The sequence below is a fragment of the Chionomys nivalis genome, chromosome X, assembly GCF_950005125.1.
Source record: "Chionomys nivalis chromosome X, mChiNiv1.1, whole genome shotgun sequence".
Classification (NCBI taxonomy): domain Eukaryota; kingdom Metazoa; phylum Chordata; class Mammalia; order Rodentia; family Cricetidae; genus Chionomys; species Chionomys nivalis.
Window position 1 is genome coordinate 80202266 of NC_080112.1, and position 26442 is coordinate 80228707.

At 37.8% G+C, this 26442-nt stretch overlaps 1 protein-coding gene across 1 annotated transcript; it reads left to right on the forward strand.

Annotated features, from left to right (window-relative positions):
- Positions 1 to 218: 218 nt before the first annotated feature.
- Positions 219 to 12914, forward strand: Cylc1 (cylicin 1). Its single transcript, XM_057760697.1, has 6 exons — positions 219 to 238; positions 1278 to 1331; positions 6304 to 6344; positions 7707 to 7807; positions 9483 to 11165; positions 12882 to 12914. Exons 1-6 carry the CDS (start codon positions 219 to 221, stop codon positions 12912 to 12914), a joined length of 1932 nt encoding a protein of 643 aa, XP_057616680.1.
- Positions 12915 to 26442: the final 13528 nt, after the last annotated feature.

A 26442-nucleotide genomic window follows, 5' to 3' on the forward strand; every position in this document is an offset into this window, starting at 1 on the left:
TCACATGTATTCCAAGTTGAAAACACATAACCAAACATTTCAAGATAGGACCCAGATATGAAAGAAACCATGTAGTGTTTGTGTTTGGGGCAGGGACCTCAACAATTACAACTTTTGTTAATTCTATCCATTTACCTGATAATTCCATGCTTTTGTTTTCTTTCCAGTTAAGTGTTATTACCTTGTGTAAATATAATAAATTGTACATATGTACTATGATGGGCAATCAAGATCAACGGTAATAGGCCATATTCTTTGAGTTTTTATCAGAACTTCCTGATGTAGTTATCTGTTGATGGGCATCTAGATAGATTACATTTCCCAATACTGTGAGTAGAACACCAATGAATATGGATGTGCAAGTATCTCTGTAAAAGTTACAAAGTCCTTTGGTTATATAATTTGGAATGGAACAGCTGGGTTCACCTAGTAAGTCCATTTTAAGTCATCTATTTTTTTCATGAAAAATGAGTAAAATAATCTCCATAGTGATTGCAGCAGTTTACATTCCCAATAACAGTGCATAGGGGTTCCACTTTAACCACATCTATATCAGCATTTGTTGCCATTTATATTCCTGATGGTAGCCATTCTAACTATGATGAGATGGAATCTTATGCTTTTATCTGGTGGCTAAGAATGCTAAACAGTTTTGAAGTGTTTACTGCCCATTTGCATCATTTGTATTGAAAATTTTATGTTCAGTTCCATAAACCATTTTTACTGAGTTGTTTGCTTCCTTGATATTTAAAGATTTTAATTCCTTGTGTATTCTATACACCAATCCTTTGTATAGCTAGCAAAATATTGTCTCACATTCTGTTGGCTGCCTTCACTCAATTGACAATTTTTCTGTTCTGTATAGAGGCTTTTTTGTGTTGTGGGGTTACATTTATCAGTTATTGATACTATTTACTGAGTTACTGGAGTCCTATTCAGAAAGTCCTATAAGCAGTGTGCCATTTACCTGTTCTACTAGCAGTTACAGAGTACTGGGTCTTGTGTTGAGGTCACTGATTCAATTGCAGGTAAGTTTTATGCAGGCCAAGAGGGAAGGAGCTACCTTTTCTATTTCTTTCTCTTTTTTTGTGTGTGAGGGGGTGTTTTGAGACAGGGTTTCTCTGTAGCTTTGGTGCCGGTCCCGGAACTAGCTCTTTTAGACCAGACTGGCCTCGGACTCCCAGAGATCCGCCTGCCTCTGCCTCCCAAGTGCTGGGATTAAAGGTGTGCGCCACCACAGCTTGAAGAGCTTGTAACTATTATTTCTTCTTAATCAGGAATAAGGAGAAATTGACCAACGAAGATGCTGAGACCTCAAGCTCTACATGTCGGTTAGTTTTTAATAATGACTGTGAGAATGATAACTCATTTTCTGTTTTCCATTTCAGTTTTTATGTGCTTAGTTTTAAGGAATTGTCCATTTCACCTAAACTTTCAAAATAATTAGTACAAAACTTTTGTCTTTCATTTGTCCTATCACATGTTTTATCTTGTTTTCCTCATTCATGTTGTGGCTTTAATCTGCTGTCTAAAATATAGTTACTTCCTTTTATTCATTTTGTCTAAATTTTTAAATTAAGAAATCTCTAACATCACAAAAATTACTAAGAATGGTTATTCTTGGTATTTAAGACATGGTGTAGTGGTAAAGTACTTGCTACATAACCCCAATGACCTGAGTTCAGATTGCCAGAATATGTAAAATCTGGATGCTGGAGCACAGACATTTGCAATCTAATAAATCTGTTTGGGTATTAGAGGCAGAAATAGGATAATTCTTAGAAGCTTAGTTTGGATACTAACCTGGTATATGACATGGTGATCAACAAGAGATGTCCTGTGTCAAAGAAAATCAAAAACAAGGTCTAACAGCTGCAATACACTGTGGCATTCAAGTGGGCCTACACAGTAACATGCACACATACACATGCACACTAAAAGAAAATGATCATTTTAATATATATATAAGCATAATATTAAGTAGTGTAGTTTATGTATTCATTTTGTACTACAGAAACAATTTACAATAAAATGACCTAAAACAACACAAAAACCTTGTCTCAAATGAAAAGAACAGCCCTTTTTCTTCATCTAAAATTTAAAGTTTATAGATTGATCTCCAAAAGGGTTTTGCATACTTCCGGTATTTATATGAAATTGTTACCTTCTGGATACCAAAAATATCACTCAAAATGTTTTCTAATTTTCTTTTGAGAGACATGCCCTCAGTTTTGGTTGCTTTGAAACAGGGTCTGACTATATAATACTATCTAGCCTAGAGTTTGTTATATAGACCAGTTCAACAAGCCTCTTGTTGCTACTTCCTGACTACTAGTGATGCATTCTTGCTTATATCTGGAAATCCATTCATAATTCCAAAGATGAGTTATTTTTATTTTGATGCTTTCTGCTTTTTCCTTGTCTTTAACATTTGATAATTCAACTGATAATATGTTTGTAAAGTTGACTATGTTAAATACCTTTGATGTTGTTTGCTCTCTAGAACCTTGGTATTAGTTTCTCTCTATCTCCAGGTAGTGCAAGTTTTTCATCATTATCGCTTCAAATAAGTTCTTGCCCCTTTCCTTTCTTCATTTTTCATGATATGTACTTTAATTTCTTGATGATATTCCACAATTATTATAGACTAATTTACTTTTTTTCTTTTTGTTTCTTTGTTTACTAATTTCAAATGATCTTCCTTCACCAATCAGTTAATTGATTCTTCTGCTTGACTATGGATTATGTCTGCTATTGAAATGCACCATGGAATTCATGCATGTTGGCTTGCAGTCTGGGAATGTGGATGCTACCTAAAAACCCTAGTCCACACGGATAACTCATGTACCTGACATTGAAATGTGTGCAGATTAACCTAGAGCTTGGGTCGGCTGAAGTGTGGATTTGTGAGGTTTTACTTATAGACTGAGGTTTCAGAGCTCTCTCTAGCACTGAGTAACTTTTGAAATTAAATTTTGGGTAACTTCTATGGAAGGTGGATCTGTAGATGTTAGTCTAAGGCCTAAGGTAACCTATGTTTGCCCAGAATTAATATCTATTACTCAGAACCTAGTAATATCTATTACTCAGAAGATAGCTAGGCCCATTGGTTCTAGCCTAAAGTCTTAATACTCTTGGGGCTAACCTAATGTCTATGTGAGATCGAAATATGGGATCCTGCTAGACTGGCAATATATCAACCTATATGGACCCTCAGAGGTTGTCCTTGCTTTAGGTGGCGAAGATCTTGTATATGAAGGGGCTTGTCTGAAGGCTGAATTTGCAGCCTCTGTACTAGTCTGTGAAGCTTCTTGAGTCATTCCAGATCTCAGTTTGTGAAAGCCAGTCTGGGACCTCAGCAAATTTGAAAAGTGAGTGTAGATGCCTCAGACCAGTGTAGAGAGCGATCTGGTGTCTGGAGAATGACTATTGCCTTGCACTGTGATCTTCAAATGCACCCGGTACCTAGAATTGTCAAGAAGAGGATGCCAATGAATCCTGCCTGGAGTCTGAGGCTATGGTGGTTGTCTGGTACTGAGACAGATCCGAATACTGCTGTCAGGCTACTGGGGTTAGATGGATTGTGGAGCAGGTCTATAACCTGTGTCTCTGGGGCTTACCTTAACATATAAGTTCTAAAATGACTCTTACAGTAGTGTGTGTGTATGTATGTATGTATGTATGTATGTATGTTTACACACACATGTATGTGTATGCAAACAATGCATACTAAGTGGATGTTCTTAGAATGGGTTTTCTGATAAAAATTTTTGGAAAAGAGACTTTAGAAAACATAGATTATATGAAGGAATTAAAAATCAATGCACATACTCAAGCAGAAGAAAAATTTCTAGGGACACATCTCATCAAATATTATAGATATTCCATTCAATTAATGTGCTCTAACCACAAACACCTAGGCCATCTTTCAATTTCATGTGAAAAAGAAAAATGTGAAAATGTGAACTATTTAAGCAATCTATACTGCTTTTTTCCCAAAACGTTCAGAGCAATGGCTGTGGAACAGAGATAAGTAACTAAGTTTTAGGTGTAGACTTGATTAGTAAAATTCAGAGATTACTACTCAGGCTTATGTTTTTAAAATATAAAAATTAATTCTGATATTTATTTACAAATGAAAGTCTATAAATTATGTATATCTTTTAATAATTTATTTTTAAATATCATATATGAGTACTGTATTTACATTATTTCCCCCTGTACTGCACTGCTTTATATCAGCTTGACCCAATTTTGAGAGTCGTCTGGGGAGAGGCATTCCCAATTGAGAATATATTTCCATAAAATTTGTATGTAGCAATGTTTGTAGTGTACTTTCTTGAATGGTATTGATGTGTATGATCACAACTCACTGGGGCAATGTCATCCCTGGGCTTGAGATGTCTAAGAAAGCAGATTGAGCAAACAATGCTGAGCAAGCAATAAGCAGCATTCTTTCATGATCTTAGTTCCTTTCTCCTGGATCCTGACTTGAATTTCTGTGCTGACTTTTCTATATGATGGACTATAAATTGTAAGATGAAATAAAATCTTACATTCCCCCAAGCTGCTATATATTCAATCATACCGCAAGAACACTTGCTCAAATATGTTCACAGAAGCTTTATTCACAATAATCAGAACATGGAAGTAATCTAGATGTTCCTCCATGGATGAATGGTTAAAGAAAATGTGCTACATTTACACAATGGAGCATGACTCAACTGTTGAAAACAATGACATCAAAAAATTTACAGGCAAATAGATAGAATTAGAAAAAGATCATCCTGAGTGAGGTAACCCAACCCGAAAGACAAATATGGAACATACTCAATTTTAAGTGGATATTAGCTGTAAAATAAAGAATATCCATACTATAATCCACAGACCCAGAGAGGCTAGGTAAAAAGTAGGGGCTCAAGAGTGGACACTAGAATCTCCCTGGGAAGAAATAGAATAGATTTCATGGGTGTACTGTGGATGGGTAGAGATGGGAACATGAGGGACTTGGTAGGAGATGGTGGAGGGGGAGGATAGTGTAAGTGATGACTGGAAAAGGAGGGCATTTAGGGGAGAGGCAGAAACCTAGTACAAGGGATCTACAAGGATGAGTCCAATTAAGACTCCTAGCAATAAGGCATATATAGCCTGAACTGGCCATTTCCTCCGTCCAGGAAAGACTTCCAGTGGATGGGATTGGGACACCATCCAGATGCATAGCCTTCAGCCTACGGTCTGTCCTGCCTATTGGATGTTCTGGGTGTAAGGGTGATGTAGAGATTGTGGAAGTAGTCAAACAATGAATGGTCCAGCCTGCGATCCATTCACTGCTGACAGTGCTTGCAGCACCAGGTCACAGAAGCTGTATGACCAAAGACCTAGGATAGAACCAAACATGTCTGGAGATAAAAAGGTCAATGTAATGATGCCTAATGAAATTATGCTATACTCATAGATTGGTGCCTATCCTAATTGTAATCAGATATGCTTCATTCAGCAACTGATGGAAATAAATGTAGAGACCCACAGACAAACATTTAGGTGGAACTCAGGAAATCCTGCTGAAGATGGGGAGAAAAGACTGTGGGAGACAGAGAAGTCAAGGTCATCACAAGAAACCCATAGAAACTGGGCTCATATGATCTTGCAGAGACTAAACTAACAACGAGGGTTTCTGCATAGTTCCTGCATGGAACTGACATAAGCCCTCTGAATATATAATACAGTTGTGTAGCTTAGTCTTCCTGTGGAACTTCTAACAGATGAAATGACCTGAGTGACTTTTTGCTGGCTTTTGAAACCCTATTCCTCATTCTGGATTGCCTTGTCCAGTCTTACTACAAGGGGAGATGCTTAGCCTTACTGAACTTACTATGTCATGCTTTGTTGACACCAATGGGAAGCTTACACTTTATGAAGAGAAAGAAAGAGAGAAAGAGGAGCAGATGGGAATAGGGAAGACTGGGAGCTGAGGATGGAGAAGAAACTGGTCAGAATGAGAAACAAATAATAAATTCATGAATTAAATAATAAATACATAAATAGATAGTAGCTATTTAATGATGACTATGGAATGGGCCTTTTTGGGTATTAGACACTTTTTAAGGAAGTGTAAATAATTTGGGTTCAAATTTAAGTACATCTCATAATTCTAGTTTGTTTTTATTCTATGTTGAAGAATACAGTGATGAGAAAGTGCATTAAACATATTCAAGTGTAGGTATTGAAGGAAAAAACATAATGATGATGATAATTACCCACAGTACAAATTTAGTTAAAACATTTTTTTTTTATCTTTTACAGGCTGGAAATAAACACCACAACATATGATGATCACGTTTTGAGTAAGAATTTATTCTCTGAAATTTGTTTTTGTTTATATTTCTAAGCACTGTAGCAACAAATGGATAGTACTCCTTAGTAAATGTGGTAAGATATAAACTTTCCTGAATTTGCTGCAATTTTAACACATGCTTTTATACACATACATACATACATACATATGCATGTGCAGAATACTTCTGACTTTGAAACTTTTACTTATCAGTTGACTTCAAATAAGAGATTGACTTAGTTTGTTCTTCCTTCTCATATATGAATCATGCTTACTCTCATAAACTCTCCCTGTGCTCAAAGTTCATAATTACAAAACTTAAAGTTGAAAAAGGCAAGCAGTTCCAGTCCCACACTCAGTAAATGTACAAAAAACATTGTAACACTTCAGTTAAGGGATTGTGTCTGGGGCCAAATTGCCTGTAAATCTTAATTCAGCTATTTCCTAGTTTTGTAATTTGGAATAAGAGATTTAACATAAGATAGTGTGTTATTTTTATATATTTATATAATATGCAATGGTATTATCTAATTCAAAAAGAATTTACAAGGATTGAGTTTATAACTATGAAGTCTTAGAACATAACCTGACATATAAAAAATTAGCTATTAGCAGTATCAGCTACATTGTAGTTATTACTATTACTACTTTCACATATAGCAGCTCTTCAAACATATAAAAAGTCATCACATCTCTCACTAACCTCCTTCTCTCTAGGAACACTATCCTGAATCTTGTCCCCAATTCCTCTTTTGTCATAGTTTTCAGACAGTTTGATATTCCTGAATTTTCTGAATAACCTCTAATATGCATATGTCCTTAAAGAGTTTATAGAGTGTACAAGAATATTTGCATTTCTTGGTCTAATTCTTGTTGTTTGAGGTACCACTAAATTCAGAGGGGTAAATCTGAGACATCTCTGAAAATTAAGGCATTCACTGGTTACTTTATTCTTAGTGTTAAGCTATTTATTATAGAAACCATGAAAGAATTAATCATATTATATTGTCTCCCACTTAACCAAAATGACATTAAGAAATCAAGACAGAGGAGACAATGTAAGCATTTGAAAGTAAAGATTTGGAATATGTATATATTTCATTCCTAATGCTTTATAACAAGTTTAGTATTATTTAGGCAAATATCTGTGAAAATTTGTTTTACATAAAAAATAAAAATTGTTCTATGAAACATAAGCCAATGACAAATGGAAAAATAGTTTTATGTTTCCTACTTGCTATTCAGATAAACTGCAAGAGGAAGAGCTATACAAATTATTTTTACTTAAATAGTATAATTCACATAACAATGTTTTTCAATGCACTAGTCTGGCTATTAACTCCAATTTTTTATTTTGTCTTTTTTATCTCAGTCGGTCAAAAGACTGAAAAATTGAATCAAGAAAATACCAAAATACCTCTGCCAGATATAAAAAAGAGAACAGAATCTTCAGAATTACAAATTGCAGTTCCTGTAAGTATAGAAAAAAGTCACTTTAAAACTAAATTTATACTGATATCAGCATATATAAACATAACTAAGACATAATTTGAGTTACAATATTCAGAAGCAGAATCTATAGAACAAATTGTTCCCCTGTGTTTTAAAAATAAGCTTCTTCTTTCATTTTTGAGATTATAATTACATCATATCAATATTTTGAAGACAATGATCTCTGTAGGTACTTATCTTTCATAAATATTCCATTGCTTTGGTATTATCTTTTGAAACAGTATTCTTTTCTGTTATATGTATGTACTATTTACATTTCAAACTTATAATAACTGTTATCTTTTATAAAAATCATTTAATATTATTTGATTTATTATTATTATTAATGGCTCTGGGTGTGTATAATGTGTGTTTATATGAGTGCAAGCATGAGTGCACATAGATTTAGAGTATAGCTTTCAGAAGGTGCTTGTCTACTTCCACTCTGGAATCCAATTCAGGTCATGCAATTTGTAGAGTAAGTACCATTTTGTGCTGAGTTATCTTACCAGCCCTAACAATTTGGTTTTAAATAAAGCATAAAACTGTAAAAGCTATGTTTAAGAAAACCAGCCTACAAATCACAATCCCAGAGAACTTAGACAACAATGAGGACACTGAGAGAGACTTACATAGATCTAATCTACAAGGGAAGTAGAAAGTAGAAAAAGACAAGATCTCCTGAGTAAATTGGGAATATGGGGACCTTAGGGAGGGTTGAAGGAGGAAGGGGAGAGACAGGGAGGAGAGCAGGGAAAAATGTAGAGCTCAATAAAAATCAACAAAAAGGGAAAAAGCTATGATTATGTCATTTCTCCCTTTCCTTTCCTCTCTCCAAAACTTTCCATGCTTGCTCTCTTTTGAATCCATGTAATTGTTGTTACACCCCCCCACACACACACTTATACATTGCTAATTTGTACATAATTCTCAACACTAGCATTATTAAGTTTTTTTAAAAAAATGGTCAGCCTAAATCTAAAAGTGGTGGATCAAATAGATCAAAATTTAAATCTTGAAATTAGATCTAATTTTAAAGATGTGGAACATCCCTGTTTTCTTAAAACAGGAATTCATGATACTTTATAGTGGGAGATTCAAGTTTCTATTGCTTCTTTAAAGTGGAGTTATTATAAATTGGATCTTTCATTAGCAAAATGGAAACTTAGTATCCATGAATAATTCACTGCGATTTTAAAAAGATTTTAAAGTGTTTCCCAAAGCTCAGTTGCAACCAATGCATTTATTCTATGATTGTGCATTATTTGTATAATAATATACTCTTCATCCTTTCCTGCATGGTCATCGTTTAATCTCATGTAACCATTTTACTGCTGGACCTTCTACTGAATACTTGAAACAACACAACTAAAGGTTTGCAAGATAAATCTGTTAGTAAAGGTGCTTGTCACCAAACCTGATGACCTGAGCTTGATCTTTAGACCCAGTTGATGGAAGGAAAGAACTTGCCACCTTGCGGTTGTCCTCTAAAATCCACACATAAACCACACTGTACACACACACACAAATACACTCACATCTTGAAATAGAAAAAAATATTTTGAGAGATGTTTAATTCAAAGATAAATTTTATGCTGTAATAAAAATATATAGCTCATTCACAAATGTTTATCATTATTTTCTCCAAACTTTTCAGAGGCAAGAGAAAAGGATAATTGAGAAAGGTCAGAAAACAACTAATATATGGATAAACCAATGTTTCCGAGAACTTTTCCTAAAGCCACCCTTTTCCCTAGCTTTCATTATGCAGGCTCCATTCGAATATCTTTATAATCCTCAAAACCATTATATAATGGCTGAAACTAGAAAGTCCAAAGATGATAAAAGAACAACTTTGAAGAAAAAATCCAAGGAAAAATTAAGCTCATCTGCAATAAATCTGGAACCCAAGAAAATGATAACCGACGGCAAACCTGAAATAAACAATGCAGAAAAAATTCCATCAAAATTGTCACACAAAAGCGAACTATTTAAGAAGCCAAAAGCCACATCAGACACAAATCTAGAATCCAACAATTCCCAAATAACCATGGAAATGGATTCAAGAATTGATGACAAAGATTTAATGAATTCCAAGGAGACCAACAATGAAGCTACATTTTGGAAGGACAATCCAAATACAGACTCCAAAATGAGATCTAAGGAATTTTCTGATAACACATTAGCATGCATAAACACCTCAAACATGGACTTAATGTTATTTCTAAATAAGTTCAAAGATGAATCCACAAAGTCTGATGAATGGTCAACAAATTGCTCACAGAACAATGCAAAAAAGCCTGTGAAGAAGGGTGGAAAGAAGGAAAAGGGCTCTGATCTTGATTCTGGAGACTCAAAAGATGCAAAAAAAGAAGGAAAGAAAAAAGAGAAAAAAGAACCCAGGAAAAAGAAAGATACAGAGTCTACTGGTGGCGAATCTGGTGACTCCAAGGATGCAAAGAAAGAATCAAGAAAAGATAAAAAAGAAAAAAAGGAAGTCAAGAAAAAGAAGGACACGTACTCTACTGATGCTGAATCTGGTGACTCCAAGGATTCAAAGAAAGATAAGAAAGAAAAGAATGCAGACAAAAAGGTTTCAGAATCTACTGACGTTGAATCTGTAGATGCAAAGGGTGCAAAGAAGGAAAAGAGACGTTTGAAGAAAGATGACAAGAAGGATGCCTTCTATACTGATTCCGAATCTGATGCAGAGACAAAGAAGGACAAGAGAGATGAAAAGAAGGGAAATAAAGTGAACAGGAAGAAGCCTATCAAGGATACATTGTCTACTGATGCTGATTCTGAATCTGAAAGTGACTCAACAGTAAAGAAAGGTGAGAAGAAAGATAAGAAAATTACAAAGAAAGGAGAAAAGAAGGATGCAAAAAAACCTGTAGATTCTACTGCAAGTGAGTCTGAAATCGAAGTAACAAAGAAAAAGAAAGAGGCCATGAAAGACTCGGGGAAGGACATATGTAGTTATACTGATTCAGCTTCTGATGGATCTTCCAAGGCAGGCATAGGGAGAGCTGTAAGGCCCTCAGGTACTGAATCTGAAGGGTCATTGGTGTTTAAGGTTATAAAGACCACTGATGATTCAGATGCCACATCCACAGACTCAAAGAAGTTAACATCAGAACAAAAGAGAGGATTCAGAGCATCATCCAAAAAGACTACTTTCAGAGAAAGCTGGGACAGAGATACGGCTGGCAGAATTCCTTCATCAAGAGAAGAGCTGCCATTCCCTCCTTGTGAACCTCTGCGAACATCACCTAAGGCCAAACGTGTCTGTCAGTGCAAGGTGCCTCCTCCACCTCCAAAACCAAGATATGCTCCTTTGGTAAGTTTACTACTATTTAGTAATTTAGGCCAAGTTGGATTTTTAAGAGAAAGTTTAAAAGTCTGAATATATAATATAGGCAATAATTATCTATTAATTCTGTGTTTAACAGTATTCAATATTTAATAGTATTCAAATTTGGAACTTGGGGGCAAGGAAGATGATAAGTCCATTGAAACAACCAAGTTGCCAAACAAATGCTTAAATTTCAATAGAGAAACACTTATTTTGACTAGAGTAGGGGAAAGTAGTTTGTGATTTAAACATTTTACTTATAGTCATTTTATGGAAATGCTCAAGTATAAAACACTTGAAAAAACAAAATTAAAAACTGATCAAAACACTAAGGGGCCATTTAAATGAAGCATAAAGACATTTCCTTAGAAGTTGCTCAATGCAGTAAGTCTCAGTTAACAAAATGCACACAACAGGAAAAAGAAAACCAAGATTCAGGCATGCACAAAACTTCCTTATTCTATCCAAGTGGAAACAAAAGGTTATAATGAGCCCTGATTCTTACAACAGAAAACACAAGTTATCTTTCCAGAAGTGACAGAATCTCCTCTGGTTTCTAAGCATCTTTTCAGACTAACACCTTCTTCTTGGGGATAAATACTCTGTTTGTTTATAATTTCAACTTTTCATAACCAAGAGATTGCTCCTTCCATTCCCCTTTTCCCAATAGCTTGTGGTTTTCGGTGGGGGGAGTACATGAATACACAAATCACTTTGGAAGGTGCTGCATGTATATAGTATCATATATTTGTAGATCTCTGTAATCTTTGGTTGAAGTATTATGCAGTTACATAGTCTTGGGATATGCACAACAAGTCTGTTTCCTCTACCTTGTTCATTGTCCATTCATATTTTGGTAGAGCTGAGACCTACTGTCATGCTAAGTACAAGGCAATCCAAATTACTCTTAGGTATTAAAGTTATTCTTTTCATTTTCATTCATTATTGCCTCTCTCATCTCCCCTGTTACCATCTTAATTTTTATCTAGGCTCGTTAGGATATGTAGGAACAGTGAGAGAATACATGAAATAATACTATTTAAGAAATTTCCAAATATGTAAAAATTTTGATAGAAAAATTCAAACCATACACATTAAGAATATTACAATACTATCTATTATAGAAAAACTCTGGAATTAATTTATAAAATTCTGGTTTATCAAAATATAAAATACTCTGTGCATATATGCATTTATACATACACAGATATGATGTCTATAAAGTTAAGAGGAAGACACAGAAAAAATAATGACATTGAAGCTAGTAGAACAAACTATATATACATGTAGAAAGACTACATAGCAATACACACATATGAAAGTATTTGTGTTGTACAATCTGAAGTTACTGTTACTTTATATTTTTATATTATATTTTCAAATTCAAAGATGGACTAATAATGTGACTCTTAAAGGGTTTTAGTTTCTATACAAAGAATGGAAACTAGAGTAGTATTTGGTACTTCTTAACCCTGAGTATCATTAGGTGCACTCCAGGGGTTAATACATACATTCCTGGACAACATCTTCAATGATTTGGAATTAGAGATCTGGAGTCCAGGGAGGGACAGCATTTAGAAACATTCCAAGTTCTTCTCAATCTACAATAATGTGTATTTAATTATAATCTTTAACATATCAGTCATTCTCTATAACTAATGATACTTTCTTTTATTTTCATCTTTCAACTTTATCCTACAGCCTGAAGCAAAATGGATCCATAAGCTGCTCTGAAGAATAGGTGAGCCCTAGGTTTGGCAGACTGGTCTTGTGGAAGCAAACTACATTCAAAGCACCTCTCTGCTTCAGTGGAACTGTAGTAAATAAAAGTAGCAACAGCAGCATCCAAATACCAAATGTAGTTTGTGAATAATTTAGTAAGTGTGTGGTGTTGTGTGTGTGTTCATTCATATATGTGTGTTTATGTGTGCGTTTGTGTGTTCATGTGTCTTGTGTGTCTTTTATATGATTTTAAAGATGATTTATAGAGATATGTTCTCTATTTTTCAAATATTTGAACTATTAAAACCAAAATGATATAACATTTCACTCCATGTACTGGGGCTTCATTCTGGAATAAATTCTGATTTTTATGAAAATGTAGCTACCTGATGGAAAACCTTAGCACATTTTGTTAATTCCTATTATATTTAGAATATGAAAAAGAAAACAGACAATAAAATATGTCAGATCCTTCTTCATTATTAAAGAGGAGGAAGAACCTAGGATCCTGATATCTTCTCAATGAAACTGTAATAAATGGAAGGTCTCCCATTAGGTCACAATCTTAATGTTTTCACTACATTCCTATAGTACCAAACTTCAGATTAACATTTAATGTGTGCGCTTTTTAGGAAAACTGAATATCTGAACTATAGTTTGATACCCAAATTCTCATGTGCATCTCAAAATGTAAAACATTTTTAGTTAATTTCTATGAATATTCACACTTATTCCAGTATTGCTCAAAAGGCCAAGTGTAAAGTTCCATTGATACTCAAGACAACTTTTAGCTGGTACACCCTGAAAGAAACAAAATACAAAATCCAGTACTGTCAAGATAAAATGACAGGGGGAAAAATTTTAATTCCAAAGCTGAACATGAGAAAAGAGCAAAAATACTCATAGATCATTATCTAGCCCAATTGTCATCAGAGAGGCTCTATCTAGCAACTGATAGAAACAGCCAAAAATTAGGCAGATCTTGAGGAATCATGTGAAAGAGGGGTATAAAGAACTATGGAGTCAGAGGAATCAAGGACACCACAAGAAAAGCTGACTAATCAACTAACTTGGATGCATAGGGGCTCACAGATACTGAGCCACCAACCAGAGAGCTTGCATGAGACTGACCTAGGCACTCTGAACATATACTACAGCTGTGTAGCTTGGTCTTCTTGTGAAACTCCTAACAATGGGAACAGGGGCATTCTCTGACTCTGTTCCCTGCTTTTGGGACCCTTTAGTCCTACTGAGTTACCTTGTCCAGCTTTAATAGGAGAGAAGGTGTCTAGCCTAACTTCAATTTGAAATTCTATGACTGGCTGATATACATGGGAGACCTCCCCTTTCTGAAAAGAATGGGTGAAAAGTGGATGTGAAGGGAAGGTGGGGGAACAGACTAGGAGGGGAGGAAGAAGGTGTGAGATGATGTGAAAGGGCTAGGAAAAATTAAAAACTTTTTAAAAGAAAGAAAATAAAGGAATTGTCAGATGAAAATAAGGAGGAGGAAGAAGAAAAGCAAAAGAAGAAACCTCCACATAATGACAGTCTATTGCATCTTGATCTACTCAAGACCCTTGAAGAGGGAGAACAAAATCTTGGGATTGAAAACATAGTACTTCTATGTCTATTGTTTATATTAAAGGCAATAAAAATAGAAGAAAGAAAGAAAGAAAGAAAGAAAAAGAAATAGAGAGAGAAAGAAGAAAGGAAGGCAAGAGAAAGAAAGAAAGAAAGAAAGAAAGAAAGAAAGAAAGAAAGAAAGAAAGAAAGAAAAGAAAGAGAGAAAGAGAGAAAGGAAGGAAGGAAGGAAGGAAGGAAGGAAGGAAGAGATAAAGGAAGGAAGAAAGGAAGGAAGGAAGGAAGGAAGGAAGGAAGGAAGGAAAGAGCAAAAAAAATAATTAAATCAAAGCAATGTTTAAAGCTACAAGGAAATCATTAAATCATAAAGTTTCATGTCTAGTGTCCAGAAAATATTATAGCAGGAAGTAAGTAGGCTCCTGAGAATTTAGGTAGCCCTTGCTGTGGGAACTCCTTTAGTCAATAGCCTTTAAGATACAGGCATACTCTGGATGTGGCCACATGTACTATATAAACAGATGTAAAAAGGTTTGTAGCCTTTTGGCTGTTGGATTAGGATATTGTCTATATCTAACACCCAACGTGCCAGTGGAGAAGAGTGGAGCACCAACCACGTGGGGTAGAGCAGGTATCTCTGCTATGGGGGCTCCTTCAGTCAATAGCCTTTAAAGTACCAGCCCACTTGGGCATGGTCTCTTATATTATAAATGTAGCCATAAAGTTTATGTGCACTCTCTCTCCTTGTGGTGGCGCAAATGAATGCAGACAGATTATATAGATATATACAGCTTTAATAAGGAAATAGACTTACAGGACCACAGGTTCCCGCGGAGCACTGGAAAAGTGGAGCAAAAGAAAAGGGCTGCTGGGCTCACGCCCGGCAGATTTATCCGTAAACATTAGCCCGAGGCTAACACGCCCCCAATGGGTGGGGCTATGTCCCTACATCTCCCCCTTTTGTCTAAATAAGATAGAACCAAACCAAATACAACTATATACAATAATAACAAATAATAAATATAACAAACAATATTGAGAACAAAACTTTTGCTAAACATTCTATCTCAAGGAGTCTAAATAACATAGAGAGTAACTACAATTATATAATCTTCAACTCCGTCAAAGATCTGAGAAGGGAATAAATATTACTTAACAATCGAGAGATATCCAAAATGTGCAACAATTGACAGAGACAACTGACTACCTGGGCAATCACCCAAAGTCTCGTTTGCAATGTTGAGTCAACCAACTTTGGCTAAGGCCTAACATAACTGGCATACCATTATTAAAGGCAAGGAACTTTCTTAGGACTATCCTACCCTGTCTTGGCAAGATAAGACAATCCTGTTTTATCCACTTAGGGATATTCTGTATCTTTGTCAGAAGTTGAGGTATGGGCTTTTCTTAACCCAAATCTCCTGGACCTGCTCTCCCTGCCCCCTATTTCCCTTGGTCCCGGGCTCATTGGGGCCACCAGGAATCCCTGCATAGGTGCTGAGAAGTCCCATCTGGATGGGTGAGTGTGTGCTATCCTGGGGCGCACTGTCCCGGTAGAGAGCACAAACGCCCCCCCCCCCAGCTCCTGCTGCAAGGCTTTCTTTCCTACACACCCGCCCCCCACCCCCACCCCCAAGCCTGCCTTGTCTGCAAGGTCCTTAGCTGTGGAACAGTTTCCTGCCCTTTCACTAAGGCTACCAACCCAGAGCAGTGAGGGCCTGACTAGAGGGCAGGCCTCAAGGTCCCCGCCAGGGAAAGCGGGCCCCCGCTGCTGGGGCTGCAGTCTCTGCTGTGATCTCCTGGACCTGCTCTGCCTGCGCCCTACTTCCCTTTGTCCCTGGCTCATTGGGGCATCCAGGAGTTCCTGTGTAGGTGCCGAGAAGTTTCATCAGGACGGGTGAGTGTGTGCTATCCTGGGGCGGACGGTCCTGGTAGAGAGCACAAACGCCCCTCCCCCAGCTCCTGCTGCAGGGCTTTCTCTCCTACACACCCGCCCCCACCCCCACCCCCAAGCCTGCCTTGTCTGCAAGGTCCTTAGCTGTGGAACAGTTTCCTGCCCTTTCACTAAGGCTACCAGCCCAGACCAGTGAGTGCCTGACTAGAGGGCAGGCCTCAAGGTCCCCACCAGGGGAAGCGGGCCCCTGCTGCTGGGGTTGCAGTCTCTGCTTGTGATCTCCTGGACCTGCTCTCCCTGCCCCCTATTTCCCTTGGTCCCGGGCTCATTGGGGCCACCAGGAATCCCTGCATAGGTGCTGAGAAGTCCCATCTGGATGGGTGAGTGTGTGCTATCCTGGGGCGCACTGTCCCGGTAGAGAGCACAAACGCCCCCCCCCCCAGCTCCTGCTGCAAGGCTTTCTTTCCTACACACCCGCCCCCCACCCCCACCCCCAAGCCTGCCTTGTCTGCAAGGTCCTTAGCTGTGGAACAGTTTCCTGCCCTTTCACTAAGGCTACCAACCCAGAGCAGTGAGGGCCTGACTAGAGGGCAGGCCTCAAGGTCCCCGCCAGGGAAAGCGGGCCCCCGCTGCTGGGGCTGCAGTCTCTGCTGTGATCTCCTGGACCTGCTCTGCCTGCGCCCTACTTCCCTTTGTCCCTGGCTCATTGGGGCATCCAGGAGTTCCTGTGTAGGTGCCGAGTAGTTTCATCAGGACGGGTGAGTGTGTGCTATCCTGGGGCGGACGGTCCCGGTAGAGAGCACAAACGCCCCTCCCCCAGCTCCTGCTGCAGGGCTTTCTCTCCTACACACCCGCCCCCACCCCCACCCCCAAGCCTGCCTTGTCTGCAAGGTCCTTAGCTGTGGAACAGTTTCCTGCCCTTTCACTAAGGCTACCAGCCCAGACCAGTGAGTGCCTGACTAGAGGGCAGGCCTCAAGGTCCCCACCAGGGGAAGCGGGCCCCTGCTGCTGGGGTTGCAGTCTCTGCTTGTGATCTCCTGGACCTGCTCTCCCTGCCCCCTATTTCCCTTGGTCCCGGGCTCATTGTGGCATCCAGGAGTTCCTGTGTAGGTGCCGAGAAGTTTCATCGGGACGGGTGAGTGTGTACTATCCTGGGGCGGACGGTCCCGGTAGAGAGCACAAACGCCCCTACACTAAGGCTAACCAACCAGAGCAGTGAGTGCCTGCCTAGCGGGCAGGCCTCAGCAACCCCCGAAAGGGAGTGCAGGCACCTCCAGCTTGTACTGCAGTGTCGCCTGTGTTCTACTCGACCCCGCCCGACCCCTTGCATTCGGCCTTCTTTACGCGGGTCATTGGAATACCACGCATCCATGTTTTGGTGTTGAGGAGTTCATCTGGAAGGGAACGGTTCCTGCCCCTACACTGAGGAGATACACCTAGAGAGTTAGTCACAGCAAAGACTGGTCCAAGACATCAGGCCTCTCCTGGCTCCATTTGAAGGAAAAGATGGGCAGGCGCCAATGCAAGAATTCCCCCAACAACTTGAAAGGCAACGTGACATCACCAGGATCCAGGAATCCCGAAATGAGAAGTGTACACCCTAATCCAGAAGAATTAGAAGAATTCGACTCAAAAGTGAATTTTATGAAAATAATAGAGGACCTTAAACAGGAGGTGAAAAACTGCCACAACCAATTAGAGATTACAAACAAAAAGGTAGAGGAAATGAATAAATCTCTCAAAGATACCCAAGAAAACCAAGAGAAACAAGAAAAAGTAATCAAACAGGTAAGGGAAACGGTTCAAGACTTGAAGAATGAAGTGGAAGTAATAAAGAAAACACAAACCGAGGGAAGGATGGAGATGGAAAATTTGAATAAACGAACAGGAACTACAGAGACAAGTACCACCAACAGATTACAAGAGATAGAAGAAAGAATCTCAGACACTGAAGATACCATAGAGAAAATAAACACTCTCATCAAAGAAAACAGCATAACCAACAAATTCTCATCACAAAACATTCAGGAAATCTGGGACACAATAAAAAGACCAAACCTAAGAATAATAGGGATAGAAGAAGGAGAAGAAGTACAGCTCAATGGTCCAGAAAATATATTTAATAAAATTATAGAAGAAAACTTTCCCAACCTTAAGAAAGATATTCCTTTGAAGGTCCAAGAAGCATACAGAACACCAAATCGACTGGATCAAAAAAAAACATCTCCTCGTCATATAATAATCAAAACACAAAACATACAGAATAAAGAAAGAATATTAAGAGCTGAAAAGGAAAAAGGTCAAGTTACCTATAAAGGTAAACCTATCAGACTTACACCTGATTTCTCTATGGAAACCATGAAAGCCAGAAGGTCCTGGATAGATATACTGCAGAAACTACGAGACCATGGATGCAAGCCCAGACTACTATACCCAGCCAAGCTTTCATTCACTATAAATGGAGAAAACAAAATTTTCCAGGATAAAAACAAATTTAAACAATACGTAGCCACAAATCCAGCCCTTCAGAAAGTAATTGAAGGAAAATCACAAACCAAGGAGTCCAACAATGCCCACAATAACTCAGACATCTAATGACCCTTCACCAGCACAACTTGAAGAAGGGAAACACACAAACTCTACTACAAAAAGAAGGAAAGAAAGAAAGAAAGGAAAAATGACCGGAGTTAACAACCACTGGTCATTAATATCACTTAATATCAATGGACTCAACTCACCTATAAAGAGGCACAGGCTAAGAGATTGGATACGAAAACAGGATCCAACATTCTGTTGCTTACAAGAAACACACCTCAACCACAAAGACAGACATCTACTCAAAGTAAAGGGCTGGGAAAAGGTTTATCAAGCAAATGGACCTAAGAAACAAGCAGGTGTGGCCATACTAATTTCTAAGAAAGTTGACTTCAAACTAAAATCAATCAAAAGAGATGGAGATGGACATTTTTTACTCATAACAGGAACAATTCACCAGGATGAAGTCTCAATCCTGAATATCTATGCCCCTAATATAAAAGCACCCACTTATGTAAAAGAAACGTTACTAAAACTCAAGGCAGTCATCAAACCACACACACTAATAGTAGGAGATTTCAACACTCCTCTCTCACCAATGGACAGGTCAATCAGACAGAAACCTAACAGAGAAATAAGAGGATTAAGGGAGGTAATGAATCAAATGGACTTAACAGACATCTATAGAACATTCCACTCAAATAAGAAAGAATATACCTTCTTCTCTGCAGCTCATGGAACCTTCTCGAAAATAGACCACATACTCGGCAACAAAGCAAACTTACACAGTTACAAAAAAATATCGGTAACCACCTGTGTCTTATCAGATCACCATGGATTAAAGTTAGAATTCAACAACAATGCTATCCCCAGAAAGCCTATGAACTCATGGAAATTGGACAGTCAACTACTGAACCACACCTGGATCAAGGAAGAAATAAAGAAAGAAATTAAAGTCTTTCTTGAATTCAATGAAAACGAAGACTCAACATACTCAAACCTATGGGACACTATGAAAGCAGTGCTAAGAGGAAAGTTCATAGCATTAAGTGCCCACATAAAGAAAACGGAGAAAGCACACATTGGAGACCTAATAGCCCACCTTAAAGCTTTAGAAAGAAAAGAAGCAGACTCACCTAGGAGAAGTAGAAGACTGGAAATAATCAAATTGAGGGCTGAAATCAACAAAATAGAAACACAGAAAACAATCCAAAGAATCAATGAAACAAAAAGCTGGTTCTTGGAGAAAATCAATAAGATTGATAAACCCCTATCCAAACTAATCAAACGGCGGAGAGAGAATACGCAAATTAACAAAATCAGAAACGAAAAGGGAGACATAACCACAGACACAGACGAAATTCAGAGAATCATTAGATCTTACTACAAAAACCTGTATGCCACAAAATTGGAAAATGTAAAAGAAATGGACACTTTTTTAGATAAGTACCATATACCAAAGTTAAACCAGGACCAGGTGAACAATCTAAATAGACCTGTTAGTCGCGAAGAATTAGAAGTTGTTATAAAAAACCTTCCCACCAAAAAAAGCCCAGGTCCAGACGGCTTTAATGCAGAATTCTACCAGAACTTCCAAGAAGACCTAATACCTATACTCCTTAATGTATTTCACAATATTGAAACAGAGAAGTCATTGCCAAATTCCTTTTATGAAGCTGAAGTTACTCTGATACCAAAACCACACAAAGACACAACCAAGAAAGAGAACTACAGGCCAATCTCACTCATGAACATCGACGCAAAAATACTCAATAAAATACTGGCAAACCGAATCCAAGAACACATTAGAAAAATTATCCATTATGATCAAGTAGGCTTCATCCCAGAGATGCAGGGCTGGTTCAACATACGAAAATCTATCAATGTAATCCATCATATAAATAATCTGAAAGAAAAAAACCATATGATCATTTCATTAGATGCGGAAAAAGCATTTGACAAAATTCAACATCCCTTTATGATAAAGGTCTTAGAGAGATTAGGAATACAAGGGTCGTTCCTAAATATAATAAAAGCAATTTATAGCAAGCCGTCAGCTAACATCAAATTAAATGGAGAGAAACTCAAAGCTATTCCACTAAAATCAGGAACACGACAAGGTTGTCCACTCTCTCCATACCTCTTTAATATAGTGCTTGAAATTCTAGCAATAGCAATAAGACAACATAAGGGGATCAAAGGGATTCAAATCGGAAAGGAAGAAGTTAAACTTTCATTATTTGCAGACGATATGATAGTGTACATAAGCGACCCCAAAAACTCCAGCAAAGAACTCCTTCAGCTGATAAACACCTTTAGTAGCGTTGCAGGATACAAGATCAATTCCAAAAAATCAGTTGCCCTCCTATACACAAAGGATAAGGAAGCAGAGACGGAAATCAGAGAAGCATCACCCTTCACGATAGCCACAAATAGCATAAAATATCTTGGGGTAACCCTAACCAAGGAAGTAAAGGATCTATTTGACAAGAACTTTAAGTCAATGAAGAAAGAAATTGAGGAGGATACCAGAAAATGGAAGGATCTCCCTTGCTCTTGGATAGGGAGGATCAACATAGTAAAAATGGCAATTCTACCAAGGGCAATTTATAGATTCAATGCAATCCCCATTAAAATCCCATCAAAATTCTTCACAGATCTTGAGAGGACAATAATCAACTTTATATGGAGAAACAAAAAACCCAGGATAGCCAAAACAATCTTATATAATAAAGGATCGTCTGGAGGCATTACCATCCCTGACCTCAAACTCTATTACAGAGCCTCAGTTTTGAAAACAGCTTGGTATTGGTATAAAAACAGAGAAGTTGATCAATGGAACCGAGTAGAAGACCCTGATTTCAACCCACAAACTTATGAACACCTAATTTTTGATAAAGGAGCTAAAAGTATTCAATGGAAAAAAGAGAGCATCTTCAACAAATGGTGCTGGCAGAACTGGTTGTCAACGTGTAGAAGAATGAAAATAGATCCATATCTATCACCATGCACAAAACTCAAGTCCAAATGGATTAAAGACCTCAATATTAGTCTGAACACACTGAACCTGATAGAAGAAAAAGTTGGAAGTACTCTACAACATATGGGTACAGGAGATCACTTCCTACGTTTATCCCCAGCAGCACAGACATTAAGGGCAACATTGAATAAATGGGACCTCCTGAAACTGAGTAGCTTCTGTAAAGCAAAGGACACTGTCACTAAGACAAAAAGGCAACCCACTGACTGGGAGAAGATCTTCACCAACCCTGCAACAGACAAAGGTCTGATCACCAAAATATATAAAGAACTCAAGAAACTAAACTTTAAAATGCTAATGAACCCAATAAAAAAATGGGGCACTGATCTGAACAGAGAATTCTCAACAGAAGAAATTCAAATGGCCAAAAGACATCTAAGGTCATGCTCAACCTCCTTAGCGATAAGGGAAATGCAAATTAAAACAACTTTGAGATACCATCTTACACCTGTCAGAATGGCTAAAATCAAGAACACCAATGATAGCCTTTGCTGGAGAGGTTGTGGAGAACGAGGCACACTCATTCATTGCTGGTGGGAATGCAAACTTGTGCAACCACTTTGGAAATCAGTGTGGCGATTTCTCAGGAAATTTGGGATCAACCTACCCCAAGATCCAGTAATACCACTATTGGGAATATACCCAAGAGATGCCACATCAAATGACAAAAGTATCTGTTCAACTATGTTCATAGCAGCATTGTTTGTAATAGCCAAAACCTGGAAACAACCTAGATGCCCTTCAATGGAGGAATGGATAAAGAAAGTGTGGAATATATACATATTAGAGTACTACTCAGCAGTAAAAAACAATGACTTCTCGAATTTTGCGTGCAAATGGATGGAAATAGAAAACACTATCCTGAGTGAGGTATCCCAGACCCAAAAAGAGGAACATGGGATGTACTCACTCATAATCGGTTTCTAGCCATAAATAAAAGACATTAAGCATATAATGTGTGATCCTATAGAAGTTAAATAAGAAAGTGAACCCAAAGAAAATCATATAGTCATCCGCATGGAGAGGGGGAAGTAGACAAGATTGCAGGGCAAAAACTGGGAACTTGCGGGTGAGGTGGCACGGGGCAAAGGGGAAATGGGATGAGAAATATGAGAAGGGGAGGATGGGAGGAGCTCGGGGGATTGGGATGGTTGGGATATAGGAAGGATGGATACGGGAGCAGCGAAGTATATATCCTATCTAAGGGAGCCATCTTAGGGCTGGCAAGAGACTTGACTCTAGAGGGGTTCGCAGGTGTCCAGGAATATGTCCCCAGCTGGTACCTTGGGCAACTAAGGAGAGGGAACCTGAAATGACCCTATCCTATACTGATGAATTTCTTGCATATCACCTTAGAACCTTCATCTGGCGATGGATCGAGGTAGAGACAGATTCTCAATTTGGAGCAACGGTCTGAGCTCTTAAGGTCCAAATGAGGAGCAGAAGGAGGGAGAACAAGAGCAAAAAATCAGGACCACGAGGGATGCACCCACCCACTGTGACAGTGGAACTGATTTATTAGGAGCCCACCAAGGCCAGCTGGTCTGGGACTGAATAAGCATGGGTTGATTCCGGACTCTCTGAGCATGGCGGTCAATGAAGACTGATGAGAAGCCAAGGACAATGGCACTAGGTTTCAATCCTAATACATGAACTGGCTTTGTGGGAGCTTAGCCTGTTTAGAAGCTCACCTTCCTGGACGTAGATAGAAGACCTTCGTCTTCCCGCAGGGCAGAGAATTTGGACTGCTCTTCAGTATCGAGAGGGAGGGGGAATGGTGTGGGGGGAGGAGAAGAGGAGTGGGGATAGGGGGAGGGGAGTGGGGGGAGGGGGCAATATTTGGGAGGAGGGGAGGGAAATGGGAAACGGGGAGCAGGTGGAAATTTTAATTAAAAAAGAATAAAAAAGAATAAAAAAAAAAAAAAAAAAAAAAAACACAGAACCTAAAATAAATAAATAAATAAATAAAATAAAAAAATAAAAAATAAATAAAATTCCTCCCCCAACACAGAATCAAAGCAGACAGGACTGTTCTTGTGCCAGTTGTGTATCTCCTCCACGTGGCTGCAACTGCGACACCTGCTGGCCAATAAAAATTATTACACCTGCAACAATTTATTGAAATCTCGTAACAAATAAATCAGTAAACTTGAAAGTTATATAATTGCAGACAATATTATCATAAAGGAATTTAATAACTTTCTTGTTTATACTATGTATGGTATTCTACAAGGCTTATATGGTTTTTCTGATACAACCATTTATTGTATATTGGGACTTACCTTTTTTTCATATTATATCCTTAAGAAAATGGTTTCATCCAGGTCTAGGAAGGTGTGCATCCAAACAGACTAGGCTCCCAAAAAGCCAGTACATGCAGTAGAATCAAAATCATTGGATTCTCAGTCCGCCCTCATTGTCAGCCACATTCAGAGAGTCTGGTTTGATCACATACTCGTTCAGTCTGGGTGGGGGGGAGCTTGGACTTCCCACAAGGCAGGTTACCCTGACTTCTCTTAGGACTGGAGAGTGAGGGGGAGGAGGATTGTAGGAAGTGGGAGGGAAATTGGAGAAGAGGAGGAGGTGGAAATTTTTAAGAAAGAAAGAAAGAAAGAAAGAAAGAAAGAAAGAAAGAAAGAAAGAAAGAAAGGAAGGAAGGAAGGAAGGAAGGAAGGAAGGAAGGAAGGAAGAAAGAAAGAAAGAAAGAAAGAAAGAAAGAAAGAAAGAAAGAAAAGAAAGAAAGAAAAGAAAAGAAAAAGAAAATGGTTTCATAACAGAGCCAAGATTTGTGCACTTTTAGAAATGATACAGTCTTTACAGACTAATAGTGAACAGCTAGTTGACAGGATTAATACCATTGAAGAGCAAAAGTAGCTGAAAAAATAAATACCATTGAAAAGGATAACATTTATTTTATAGACAAAATTCAATCCATGTCAAAGAGTACTGAAAAATTATCTGAAAGAATTCATGCTGTTGAATTTGACAATCAAAATCTGTTAAAAAGTTATGATATGTTAGAAGATAAGAGTATCTCTGCAGGAAGGTAATCCACATGCTATCCAAATAATGTCCAAAGATGAGATGCTATCTTTAAGGAAAAAACATCATAACTTGGAATCACATGTGCAGAATGAGGACCAGAGGCTAGGTGTATCAATGAGATCACTAGAAGTATATTCAGGCCAAAAGATTCAGGCTTTACAAAAGACAGTAGTAAAAATATTTGAAATGATTGATGAAGTTATCAGAGCTGATGAGCAGGGAGGGAAGGAAAGAATTTAACATTGCCTGTAACTGTCAGATTCAGAGATGACTTACCAAGGATTTTAGCTGCCTAACCTGTAATCACCTCTGACAAATGTAGATGTGGCAAAGGCCGACACTGGATGAATGAAGGTAGATCAAGAAAAAAAAAGAAAAAAGAAAAAAAAACAGTCCCAGGGAATTAACAGCTGAAGTTGAGAAAGAATTAACTTTGCTTGAAGAGCCATTACAGGAGGCATGTGTGGATCAGGTAAATCCAAATCTTAATTGCATTCTAATCATATTGCCTTCCAGAATTTCACCTACAGAAATTTTAATGCAGAGGGAAGATATTGTCTTAGAATGGATCTTTTTACCACACAAGCCAAGTAAAAAATTACAAACTTATGTGGAAAAGGTTTCTGAATTAATTATTAAAAGGAAAATTGAGACTTCATCAATTGGCAGGAATAGACTCAGCAGAGATTATAAAGACTTTACTATTGATGAAATTAAAAAATTATGGGAAGACAATGAACACTGGCAAAGAGCTTGTGCTAATATTTTAGGAGAAATTAAAGGCTATTATTCCAAAAGCAATAGAATTAACCTTATAAAGAGAACTACTTGGATTCTTCACTACATTGTACATGATACACCAATAACTGGAGCCTGCACATTCTATACTGATGAAAATAAATCAGGAAAGGCAGCTTACAAATCAGAAGATTTAAGTAAGGTGGAACAAAGTCCTTATGATTCTGTCCAAAAGTCAGAATTATATGCTATTTTCATGGTACTAAGAGATTTTAAAGAACCTCTCAATATAATTACTGATTCACAATGTGCAAAAAGAGTTTTTTTTGCATAAACTGCTGAATTTATACCAGATGATACAGAATTGACTTCCTTATTCACTCAAGTTTAACATATAATCAAGAATTGACTTTGTCTCACATACATAACACACATCAGATCCCATATGTGTCTATCAGGTCCTCTAGCACAGAATAATGCAGAAATTGATAACTTATTTATTGGAAATGTGCTGGAGGTCTTAAAATTTTATAAAAAATTAATCATGTAAATAGCAAAGGTTTAAAGAAAGAGTTTTCTATTACACGGCAACAAGCTAAGGAGAGTATAAAGAAATGTCCATTTTGCTCTTTCTATATCCAAACACTGCTACCTGCAGGGAACAACACAAAGGGTACTCAAAGGAATGAAATCTGATAGATGGATGTGTT